The 13,338-nt window shown below is 37.7% G+C and overlaps 1 protein-coding gene across 1 annotated transcript in view; it reads right to left on the bottom strand.

The window, feature by feature from the left end:
* RYR3 (ryanodine receptor 3) overlaps positions 1 to 13,338 on the bottom strand; it is a 256,028-nt gene that overhangs the window by 132,010 nt on the left and 110,680 nt on the right. The window contains exons 40-44 of the mRNA XM_088145058.1: positions 13,136 to 13,250; positions 5,500 to 5,629; positions 4,264 to 4,367; positions 3,147 to 3,282; positions 1,989 to 2,169 (exon numbers count right to left, since the gene is read on the bottom strand). Of these exons, the coding sequence (XP_088001184.1) occupies positions 1,989 to 2,169; positions 3,147 to 3,282; positions 4,264 to 4,367; positions 5,500 to 5,629; positions 13,136 to 13,250 (666 nt within the window). The remainder of the gene's footprint in view (positions 1 to 1,988; positions 2,170 to 3,146; positions 3,283 to 4,263; positions 4,368 to 5,499; positions 5,630 to 13,135; positions 13,251 to 13,338) is intronic.

The raw sequence follows: 13,338 nt of genomic DNA, 5'->3' as shown, positions 1-13,338 counted from the left end.
ACTTACATGCAAATATATGTGCTGAATTCTCAATAGAGAAAAGGGAGAGAGGGAAAATATTGTGGAAAGGACTGGTTTACAGTCATAACACAAGCATGGTGTTATGCTTTAATTTTTCTCTTCCCATTATAAATTTGCTCCAACCACCTTTGCACTCCCAGCTGCTTCTTCCAACTAGTTTACATGATTATAATACATGTTTCAGATGTTATAACAGTATCTGGTGAAGATGATTTGTGTGGGGAAGTAGCAGGTGTGAAATAAGAAAATGTGCTCTAATTGATTTTCATCTTAATATATCCTTTCTCTATGCAACTTTTCTTTAAAAAAACAGCTGCCTGCTTTTAGAATTGTGTTAAACTAGTTTAATCATACTTAGTTAGATTGCGAAGAAAATCTTTTTCAGCAATAGAAAGTGGAAAATGTCAACTTTCTCCCTCTCCAATTAACCAAAATGAGGGAGACCATAGTATAGCAGAAACAGTTTAAGTCCTATTAAGTCTTATAGACACTCATTGCTCTACTTGTCTCATTCAGGAGATAAAAATTCTACATAAAGTGGCTGGAATACTGTCGAACTGTGGTTTGACATCAGTATCAGTGCAGGAATTCAAATGTCACTTTTGTACTATTTTCAACCATTCTCATGTACCAGGCAACTAACTAAAGCACTGTAATCACCATCATGATCATGAGGGCTTGATAGGTGGATAAAAATACCAACCTATTTGGCATTTGGCTGACTCTGCAACCAACAAAAATAATAAGCCAGGCACTGGGGTGGCTGCGTACTGGAGTGCTCAATCAACACAACATCCTAATCTCCACAAAGCTGAAGGTCTACAGAGCTGTGGTTATCCCTTCTCTCTTATATGGATGTAAGTCCTGGACTCTGTACCAAAGGCACATCAAACAACTGGAGACATTTCACATGTGCGCTCTCTGCTCCATCCTCAGCATTTGTTGGCAAGACTATGTCTCCAACCTAGAGGTCTTGGATTGCACAGAATCCAATCCATTGAGTCCCTGATTATCAGAGCCCAGATGCAGTGGGACACATGATCAGAATAGATGACCACAGTATGCCTCGCCAGTTGCTCTATAGTGTACTGGAGACTGGGAAGAGACCTTGAGGTTATCGTGCAAGCGCAACAAAGATGCCATGAACGAAACCCTACACCAGTGTGACATCCAGCCAAGGGAACTAGAAGTTGCAGCTGCTGACTGAACCTGCTGGCGAGCCCTGTGCTTCAAAACTTCAACTGGCTTTGAAGACAGACACTGCCAAAAACTGATAGAAAACCATGAGTGGTGTCACAGAATAACACCCACAGTTACTACAACAATGGACTTCCAGTGCCTCCATTGTGCTAGACTGGGAATGCAGAGCCACCTCCATGTCCACAGATGAACTGCACAACAGTGTGTCTTCTTCAAACCCGAAGGACTACCATATAGAATAATAACTGAAAATGTATATGACTGTACTGCATACTATACTATACAGTACAGTATAACACTTTGCATTACTTTCTGGTTTTTGAAGAAACCTTAAATTTTGTGAGCAAATAATTTGAGATATGCTATGAAAAAATATCTCTTATAGATATTAACAAAGTATAACTAAAATAATCTTGCAGAATTATCATTGCAGTTGTATTGGGTCTAAATTTATCTCAAGAAAGTTGTTAAGTTATATAAGGGAAATAAGAAGTGGATAAAAACACTGAAGAAATGTTTTCTGAACTCATCTCAGTATTGCCAGAACTACTGCTATACCAGGTTTTTAGACTCAGAACTACAAAAAATGATTAGTGGAAAGACATATTTTGAGCATGAAAGGTGCCAAGTTCAATTCCTGCAACAGCTAGGAAACATTCCTGTTTGAAATCCTATAGAGTAACTATCACTAATAAGAAACTTCTGTCATTTCTAGTCAAGATTATTCTTTATCACAATATGTTGTCCAACTGTTTACATTCACTTACAATTTTCTCTTAGAACCCTGAGAAGTAAGATCTAGAGCCAGGTTCTCGGAAATTTTAATTGCTTCTTGCATAGCAGCTAGTAGACCATTCCCTCCTTCTCCTCTGAGAGCCGGGCCAAAACATTCTGGCCGTCGAATAAGAAGCTTGACAAGGACACAGGCATTTTCTTCAACACTTTCACCTGGAACACCCCCACCCCAAAAACACAGAACACAGTTACCTGAACAAAATATAAACCCAAACAAACACACACACACACACATTTATGTGAAAATTACATCTTAATAATCATTGCAGTGCAATCAAAATTTTGCCCATAAAGCTGAATTATTCAACTCTGAGATCTTTTCATATATTTGTTCCAGTTATTTTATTCTGGGGTGGGGAGGAGAAAGAACTTGGATTTTCTGAGAAGGAACTGAGTGGGAAAGACACTAAAAACCAGGGAAGGAGAATGTTTTGATTCTAAGAATCTGGAGATCAGGTCCAAATGAAATAAAAGCCATATCCAGCATCAGGTAGGCCACTGAGAAAACAACGTCAGTTCTAGTCTGCACAGTTTAACATTAACACAGAAAGAACCTCGTGCTGGAATAGAATGGATGATGGCAGCATACTCATAGGCTTATCCTGGGGCGTGGAGGGTGCAGGAAGATTGTGAGTGACCGATCTAGGAATCTCCTCATAGGAGTCAGAGGCCCAGCCTCCCAGACCTTTAAGCACCTGTGTGCTTGCAAACAGGCTTCACCATTACAGTCTATGGACTACTGTAATAATTTTACACCCATCTAGCCTTTATATAATTACTGTCTGCATTTAAATCTTCTCTGACCTAATTTGCTAAATATTGTTCATGTGTATATTTATATGCATGCATTTAATGAACCAGGTTCTGATTTGTAAGAGTATATGTCATATTAAATAAATTATTCTCTAGGGTAACAAAAGTTTTTAGTGTGCCTTTTCAAGCCTTTCTATACAATCTGGAAGGGAATACACTGTCAAAATAGTTTCAACTATCGTTCTGCTGTGCAGGGACAGAAAATTAAGTCTCAGCAGAGTAATCCTAACTCATGTCAATTAAATATCTATGCTTAAGTGCCTAAATTAAATGTAAACAGAAAGCTGTAATATAAATCAAATAAATAAATGAATTACCATTAACAAAGACAGCAAATCTTAAGAATGAGAGATACCGTTCTCCCTCTATTGGATTCCAACCAATATCAGGGTATCCTGCTGCTAAAAGCATTTGGCAGCTCTGAAGACCACAGCCTGCCAAGTAGGTTACAACCTGTCCAATACAAACAGGAATGTCATCTCAATCTTGGTTCTAAGGAATCAAAATCAAAGTAAGCTGATACAACATGTGTGATATGTGTGAGCAGGGGGAAATGCATGAGCACATATGTATTTCAAGCTTCCAAAAATGTAAACAATAGAAGCAATTAATTTCATTGGAGATAATCATTTTAACCTAGAAGAAAGGAGGTTGCTTTCAGAAGAAACTGATTTTCACAAATTTGCTAACTGACATAAAAATGGTTACAGCCATGAAGAAGAAAGAGGAGTTCATAACAAGAATTGAGAGAAATACAGGGAGAGGGGAAGGACTGAATCCAAATAAAGCTTTTCTTCTCCCCCAGAGAAGTGACCCGCACTGACAGACCTATGGATGAACCAAGGGTTCACTCAAGGACACTCATAGGCACAGGAATCCCTGATCAAATGCTTCACAGCATCACCAGGACAAACCTAGCTCCCTTTGTTACCTGGGCTCAACCTGTGATCTGCCTACCACCTCCTCTCAGGGCCTACGTTAATTTTGGAGTCCTTGGGGTTCTCTGAGCTTGGTTATTTTCTTGCAAATGCTTCGTTACCTAGCCAGGTAACGAAAGGTTTGCAAGAAAACAACCAAGCTCAGAGAACCCCAAGGACTCCACAGTTCAACCCTGAGCTACACACATTCTCTTCTATTGGTACCTATGTTAATTCTTCATAATTCAAGATAAATCAGGAAAATATACAGTTTTGTAATGAAGAGACCATACTGGGGTGACAATAAAAATAAATAATATACCTAGAAAAAAACTAAGCCCCATTAGGTAAGAGGACAAGCTGCTATATATAAACAGCCAGCAAAACTCGCTTCCTCGTGTCCAAACACCAATGAGTTACCTCTTCTGCAAGAAGACAATCAAGATCAGAGAACACCAAGAACTTATGATAAAGTTATGATAAAAATGGAAAGTGGTACAAGATGTTGAATAATTACTTTTTCTAGGTCTGGCTCCTCCAGTGCAAGCGCAAGCTCATTATTGTCCATTACAGAAGCTGCTGCTACATCTAGTGGAGTGGACCCTCTCATAGAAGGAGAAGCTGGAGCAAAAGACATGATTATGCATAGAATTAAAATATCAGGTATGTAGTTACATGCCTTACACAGCAGAGGGCAGCGGTTACTTTGCAGTTAGATAAAGTTCCAAATTCAGGGTTTCTTTCATGGCTTAGTGTATGGAGAGAATCCATTGATTGTTGTTGCTGCTTTTATTGGTGTGCTTTCAGTTCAGCATTTTGTGGCTTAGTTAATGGAAAGAATTCATCCACCTTCACTTTTCTGGTTTGTTCTCAATTATTTTATTATATTTTTATTAGGCAAAGCCAAGCCATAATATACTTTGCATACTTAGATACAAAAGATCCGTGGCAAAATACTGTGAATGTTGTGTGCTCATCAAAAGGGCATGATACTCCTGTGATCAAGTAGAAGCAGCACCTAATACTATCTCAGCCCATACAATAATTGGTGTGCATCATAAAAATAGATGTGTGTCACCATACCTGTCAGATAAAAGTTTGCTGGAAACTAACAGCAAACAGAAAACACTTGCTTATGCAATGTTATGAAACAATCATTACTTTCTGAAACACACATGTATTTTTCCCAGGACACACAAAATAAATACGGGACATCAAGAAATAGAATAATTAATAGAGACCAGGGCCACAGATGATGGCTACAGTTCTGGAATAATGTCCAAACAGGTCAGTTCAATAAATTCTATGAGTCTTCCTTTCATATAAGTAGATATATGCTTACAGCCTAAATGTATTAGGAAATGATTACTGATCTGATTGGAATAACATCTCAGTAACATTACAGTACCATCCCAGATGTTGACCAGATCTCAACACACCTGAGATGCCTTATCTTTTATATATCAGGATTTAGACTTGAAAAGCCACTTTTCCCACCCTATGGATGTGCCTGGATCCGTCTCACTGACTGTGGACACAATAGGATTATGCTCTCTGTCTTTCACAATATGATTTTTAAAAAGTTCTTCAAGTTTATAGTTCAGTTCTTGGTGAAACTTAAGAAACTGTTACATAAATAAGAACAATATCAATATGCAAAATAAGTCAAATTAGGATTTAAAGTAGCAGGTCGCAAACTAAACAGGTGATATGTCAGATTAAGCCAGATGACTATTAAAATTAAATAGCATACCAAGTCCAACACTGCTATTTTCAAGTAAGTAGCTTAAATGCTCAAACATGGCTTTTTGGTTTTGGCGACTGATCCGGCAAAAATAGCAAAGAAACCGACAACAACTTGCTACCATTTTAGGAAAAGCAATCTGTGGAAGAAAAACACTGTCAAATAATAGAATGCATACATTTTCTAGTCAAATACTCAAATAAAGCTTTCTCTTCTGTTGTTTTGCATTACTTGCGTTAATAGGAAATGTGAGAAAAGAAATTCAGGAACTGTGTACTGAAAACCATTGTAACTTGGTGTAATTTTAGACAATAGGAGGGCTTATTTCTCCTACTGATTGGTAATTATATAATTTAATTGAGCCTATATCATTGAAGTAGATTGGTCAAAAATTAAGTCATGTTAAAACTTCAGTAAATTTCTCTAAATATTACAATATTGTTGTATTGTACAAATGTAGTTTACATTTTCTGAAAGTTTCATGAGTTTATACCATAAATAGATTTATTTAGACATCTCCAGGCTGTAATGTTTAAATAATTTCCCTTCCTAGGCATAATTCCTGCTGGGTGCTCATTTTTGATTCCCTTATTTCTCTTTTTTTGCCTTGACTCTTAAGCATGACCAAAGTTTATATAAAAGCCTTAACTGACCGAAGTCATGGTGGGTGGTAGAGGCCAATATTTATGGACTCATTTAAGATTACAACTTGGAATGCAAAAGGAGTAAATAGTAAACATTGTAAGTGAACAAATTGAAGGAAGGAAGGAATATATATAGATATATAGATGATATAGATATAGATATAATATGCATTTGTGAAATTAAGAGAAACGGGGAGGATGCAATTCATCTGAATGAAGGTGGTCTGGACCGGAGCTCATGAATACATGCAAGGATGTGAAGGGATAGGTTTAATTATCAATTAAAGTGCTATTTGTATATAAGAAAATATGAATTAAAGTCATCTAAACTGTTATGAATGTGTGCGGGAATGTAAGAATCCATAGTTTGGTGAGAATCTCACATTATTTTCCAGTGAATAATGATAATGGAAGAACCAGAAGTGTTTTAGGAAACATTGTGTAACTTTCAGAATGAATGTGATCCAGGGTGAACTTTATTGAACAGATGGGTGGGAACATCACAAAGAGAAGACAAAAAAGTGATTGGCTGTTTGGATACCTAAGAATTAATGAGAATAGTGACTGACTATTAAGCATCTACCCTTGTGTAGTGTATTGGGGGAAGAGCTGTCATGCTTTGTTTTGACGATTGTTTTTAGTCCAGGCTGTCTTGTTTCATTTTGTTTATGTTTCTAATTGTTTTAATTTAGTATTGTATTTTACCTCGTTAATTGCCACAGAGTGGGGCCAAACCTGGGCTAGTACTTGTGCTCTGTCTGTTTCGTTCCTTGTTGCCTTCTACTTACGCTCTAGGAGTTGCTTCTGCTATTGTATCTCATGGAGAACCTCCAAAACTCAGGGGACCACCCAGGATGGCCAACAGAGAGAGGATTCTCAGGAGTGATTCTATCAAGGGCCAGAATTGCCTCTTCTTCCATGTGGCAAACCAGGCATTCAATGGAACTGCCCATCAGATTGTCAGGAAAGTTCCCAAGCATGTTAGGGAAACCCTCTAGATCCATAATGTGCCAGGAATGGATCATCCAAACAGATCCAACCCTGCAGAGGTCATGGGCAGCCTTCAATCAAGCTAGACTAGGAAATTATCTAATCATGACAAAGATGTAATGGTAATACCCTCCATATCCAAATCACGTAACTGCTCAAAAGTGAAAACAAAGTCTAATACATGGCTACCTATGCGTATTGGGTTGGAGATTACTTAGGACAAGCTCATGATAGCCACAGAGGCCATAAACTTTAAGAATGTGTGTGGAATGTTTTTGCTAATATTACAGTGATTTGGGTACATGAATGTAAGTATGTTTGTTGCAGATGTTGCCTTGTTGGTTGAATGATTTGCTGGGAATATTAGATTGTGCAATGGCACGAGGAGTATGATCTGAAAATTAATAGAACTGAGCTGAAAATTAATTAGATTAATTAAGAACAAGGACATTTAATTAAATTAATTAAAGAACAAGGTGGTTGTGTTTTACAGGGAAAATTGAATGAACAATTGCAATGTATACATAAAAGAGAGAAAACTAGGGCAAGTATGTGAATTTACAGTATGTATCTTAGAAGAATGTTTACTCAAGATAAGAGTATGGATGGAGAATTTTTAAGATGTCCACGTGCTGGTAGAATTATATTGGGTAGTCTGTCATCTATTGTGAGGAATTAACATTTGTCAAAAGTAGTGAAAATGCCTGTGCATAAAAGCATGTTTATGCCTACTTTTTATATGGCAGTGAGAGCTGGACATAATAGATATAGCTAGATACGTATAACATGAGAAACATAAAAGTTAAATGCAGTAGAAATGGGGAGAGATGTTAAGAAATTTAAAGAAGAAAAGGGCAACATACGAATCAGTGGACATGATTGAAGTAAGAATGCTTTGCAATTATACAAAGATATGGAGAAGTATAATGAATTGTTGTAAACTGGTTTTAGCTATGCTTTGTTTTCTTTTTCTTATCTCATGCTTTTAATGTCTTTGGATTACTGTTTCTTTTGTTGTGGTCTCATCATACTATTTACCTCCCTGAAAAATAGGTGAAGGTTATGTACAGTATGCATGTTTGCATGTAAAGCTATGGTAAAAGTACATTATTAAATCCTTAGCTTTAAAGTCCTCACAATTAAAATATGATAGAAGAATCTTGGAATCTGTGCTAATTTCTGCCTTTTTTTTTCTAAAGATCCATTAGATTTATCTTTCTTTTTTAATGTAACTGTCAAAAGTCAAAATACTGGAGCATATACTTCAATCTGGCCTGGATGCCTATATCTTCATATGCTACAATATTTACATCACTGGTATAAATAATTGCTGGAACTCTCAAGGAAGTATATAGCATGTGACCTTATTACAGGTAGTCCCCAGTTTAAGAACAAGTTCCATTCCTAAGGTCTGTCCTTAAGTGGAATTTGTATGTAAGCCAGAACAGTATTATTGTATAATACTGTATAAGTAGTATTGTGTAATGAACTCAAACCATTGTGTATTTAACTTGAATTTTGCTACAATAGGCTCCATTCTTAACTATGGGTTGTCCTTAAACTGGGCTTTCTTAACCCAGGGACTACCTGTATATACTCTGGAGACACAACTTGCTCTTCAGTCTCTACCCTAGAAATAGCATAATGTAGTGATTGAAGTGCTGGATTTGGACTGTAAAAACCCAGGTTCAAGCTTCTACTCAACCACAAAACCATTAGTTGGCTTGGACAAATCACTGTCTCTCAATCCAAATATGTATAAGAAATCCACAATATTTCTATATTATCATGTATGTAGTAATAGAAGTGAAAATCAGCAATTTCTATCTAATACTAAAAGCATTTTCATCATGGAGAACATGTCTGGGTCAATACTCAAAGCCATTAGCAATTTCCTTCTGACATCTTAAAACATTTGTCATATATATTTCTGAGTAAAATGCCACAATCGTTCAAGTGTCAAATAGCAGAGCACCACAATAATCATTAAACCTTCTAAAGTATCTGCATTAATATTACTTTGGAATTCAGCCACTTGAATAATGATAAATGGTACACTATTACACCAAATCTTGCTGACAGCAGGCAATTATTTTATGAGGATTTTTTCCTACTCATTTTAACATTGTATCATCTGATTGCGTCTGAGAAAAGAATTAAAATGTGAACATGTACTGACTTGTTTTTTTTCTCAGTGAAAGAGTATCGTTTTTCACCATTTTTATTATCTGTATTAAATTAAAATTGCTTCAGTTTTTAACAATAACTATATATAGATGCATGGGCTACGCTTGTATAATTACATTGCAGGATTTGTGACATTCAGCCAACAGTCTTAAGGCTAAGTAATTAGCTTTGCAGTGGAACATAATGTCACATGTTAGAAGAATATAGTAGAAATCTTGTGATTTTATTTCTACTTTCCGATTCAGTGATGGAAATGTCATGTAAAATTATTTTCAAACCATCTGTTTGAAGAACTAAATGCATAATCCATTGCTATCAAACTTCTTCCAGTGATCACAAAAGTGTCCAGGGGCAAGCACGCTATGTAAACTAATTTCTGACAGAGGTTATAGATGCAATCTAATGATGAAATTAACTTCTTTTGATAATACATTTTCTATTAATTGTATAAGGAACAGAACTGGAAAGAATACAGATTACAGCGTATACAAATAAGAGAGCAAATAGCCGTTCATGAGAAAGTGACATAAAAAGTTCAAACTAAAACAGAGTCATAACAGCAGCAGCTCTCATTCCAGATGGAGCAAACTTTCTTTCTTCAGTGAAATCAACTTTCTTTCAGAAGCTTCCATGTGAGTTGAAAGACGGTTACTTTATCTTAAGAGCATGGCCACTCTACCACCCACTGGATATTGTGTGTGTTTATTACTTTCCTATTGTAAATGTTTTTCTCCTATTTGTGTCAGAAATGAGTCCACAATGATCTATTGTGCTGTGGCCCCTTTTGTGGTTGTGGGCTTTTTAGGAGCATCCTCCCTTCTGCTGTGAACTTTTTCCAACGTCACACTGTACATAATGTAAAGCTTAGATGGGTCAATATAGATTGACTTTCCCAACTACACACTGAGAGTTCAAGTGTTGGAATATGCATCCTAGGGGGGGAAAAGCAATAACCAAATCATGGTATCCTGAATTCGAACCAGCAGTAAAGTAGTGCTGTCCCCCCGAATGTTACAATGTTTTAAACCTGGATCTTAAAAAATATAGTGTCACACAGATTCTCAATGAACACCAAACAAGTCTAAGACAAGTTAAGCACCTGCCTAGACCCACTGACTTCAACTATACACTTGTTATGAATAGAAATTTTAGTTCATGCAATCCAAATTGAAATTGGACTAACGCCAATGAACTAACATTTATTTCAAAATGCAAATACGTGAGTGTATTTTAGCAGGAAACTACTTCTAGAAAGGGAGATGATTTTAACCAATCATTCTGGATTATTATTATCTCACCTCTCCTCTGAGCATTGATTTTCAACTTTCATGATATCTTCAGCACATTATAATTTATCTGCACTGGATTCTTACTAAAACAGGAACGCTTCAAGCACATGTACATTTTTTCACATCTTTTGTACATACTTTAACATGTACCTGTTTATTCTATTTGTTTATTTATTTAAAAGATTTATACAGACATCCATCTTAAACAACTCTGGGTGGCTCACAACAACAGTAAAAGCAGTAACTATAAAACATAATCATAAAAACCTAAAACAATAAAACGATCAAAAAACAAAAACCCTGACCTTCATCATCCCCTTAGGATGCTGTGCAGCAAGCTCCAATTACCCTCATTCCATTCTTTCTATTCTACTCTATCCTATCCCAGTGCCTCGGTAAAAAGCCAGGTCTTAATAGCCTTCCAAAAGGCTAAAAGGGTGGGGGCCTGCCGAATCGCCAGGGGAAAGGTGTTCCATAAGGTAGAGGCAGCCATGGAAAAGGCATGCTTCCGAGGTCCCACTAGGTGGCAGGATTTCAGGGAAGGGATCTGGAGCGTGCCTACCCTATCCTTATCTGGTGGGATGGGCAGATATTCTTAGGGAGAGTCGGTCCTGCAAATAACTATGTCCTGTGCCATGTACAGCTTTAAAGGTGATAACCAGCACCTTGAAGTGCACCTAGAAGGAAACTGGGAGCCAGTGCAGCTTGCGCAATAGAGGTGTAACATGGGTGAACCTATGAACACCCAATACAGTGCTCACCGTTACATTCTGGACCAGTTGTAACTTCCGAGTGGTTTTCAAGAGCAGCCCTATGTAAAACACATTGCAGTAGTCCAAACGGGAAGTGACTAAGGTGTGAGTGACCATGAGCAAGGCCTCCTGATCCAGGAAAGGGTGCAATTGGTGCACAAGATGGATCTATGCAAAGCTCCCCTCCCCCAGGCCCAGCTGCCACCTCCTCATCAAGCAGGAGCTGGAAGGCCAGGAGAACCCCCAAAATGTGTACCAGCTCGGTCCAGGGGAGTGCAACCCTGTCCAGATCAAAGATGACAAGTTACCAGACCCTGGGTGGCCAAAAACCCAGAGCCACTGCATCTTGCCAGGGGTCAGTTGAAGTCGGTTCATCCCTATCCAGACCCTTACAGCCTCCAGACTCTTGGACAGCACTGCAACAGCATCACCTGCCCCAGGGGTAGAGTTGTGTAGTTGGGTTTCATTAGCGTACTGATGATACTGTACCCCATGTTGTTGGATGACCTCACCCAGCTGTTTCATGAAGATGTTAAAGAGGAGAGGGGAGAGACTCAAGCTCTGAGGAACCCCACACTGCAGGGGCCTAGGGCCTGACCTCTCTTCATCCACCAACACTGACTGGAACCAGCCATGGAATGCTGCCTCCCCCTCCAACTCCCAGAGCTGGTCCAGAAGGATACCATGATTGATGGTATTGAAAGCTGTTGAAAGATCCAGGAGAGCCAGGACAGTTGTACCACCACCATCCTGAGCCCTCCAAAGATCATTAGCAAGCGCAACCAATGCAGTCTCAGTGCTACACCCCAGCCTGAACCCAGGCTGAAAAGGGTCCAGATAATCCACTTCATTCAGGGCCCTCTAAAGGTGCATGCCAACTACCCTCTCAACAGCCTTCCCCAAAAAGGGAAGGTTGGAGACTGGATGAAAGTTGTCTAACACAGTTGGGTCCAAGGATGGCCTCTTAAGGAAGGGGCACACCACTTTAAAATCCTACTAATTAAAAAAGGTTGAATGCATACTACCCAATTGCCTCTGCAGTCTTTAGGATCACCTTGTTCAGTATCTTAGAGCCTCTTTCTACTGTCAGTGAAGATTTGGGGATAGGACATAGAAAATAAAACAAGAATAATGATACAAGTAATAGTGCAACAGGAAAGCAGAATCAGTTAAGACTGCTGTTTCCTTTACTTTTAAGTCAGCCAAGAATTATCATCTAAATTTAAGACAAGGGTAGAGCTGTGTGCCAGACTGCAGCCTTTGAAATTACATGAAAACTACATATAAAGTTAGGTATTAAAACATGATTAATATAAAAATATGTTTCTTAAATAGTTTCAGTAGAACAATAATAATAAAAATAAGATATTCTAAACTTCCAAAATCTTTTATATATACATACTGTATAATCATTCTTTAAGGAAAGAAACTGCATAGACAATTCACAATTCAATTCATTCAATTCATGCCACTTTGAATTCAGTCAATAGCTTTCAATATAAGGCCCCGAGGATCTGGTTATGTGCCTGGGGCCCTGAGTGTATTAAGGACCCCATTTCTTGGCTATTAACATATGTGGCAATCGTTTTACTTGGCGACCATATATATTTATTTTATATTGTTTTAATTGTTTTATGTTTTTTTGATTGTGTGCCACCCAGAGTCACTTGTTGAGATTGGCAGCTACAGAAATCAAATAAATAAATAAAATGTGCATAGCATACTTGTAAAATATCTGTTACCTATAGTAAGGATCAAACACCAACAATACTAGTGAAATTACCTGTGATTTGTCTCCTCCAAGCACATTTACCATTACTTCCATAACTGTCTCATGCATACCCAGGACTCTCATGAGATTGGGATGCTGATAAAATACTTTGTTGTTCATTATATCTCTAAGTGAGAGAAAAATTAAAGGAAGTCGTTTTATTTATTTTACAACAGCACCATTTTTTAGTTTCACAGTTCAGAAAAGAATGAAAG

The sequence above is a fragment of the Python bivittatus genome, unplaced genomic scaffold (genome assembly GCF_059951505.1).
Source record: "Python bivittatus isolate LINGU-HERP-01145 unplaced genomic scaffold, Pbiv_v1 ctg000480_np1212, whole genome shotgun sequence".
Lineage (NCBI taxonomy): Eukaryota > Metazoa > Chordata > Lepidosauria > Squamata > Pythonidae > Python > Python bivittatus.
The sequence above is the reverse complement of the archived record's forward strand: the minus strand, read 5'-3'. Positions and strand labels throughout refer to the sequence as shown.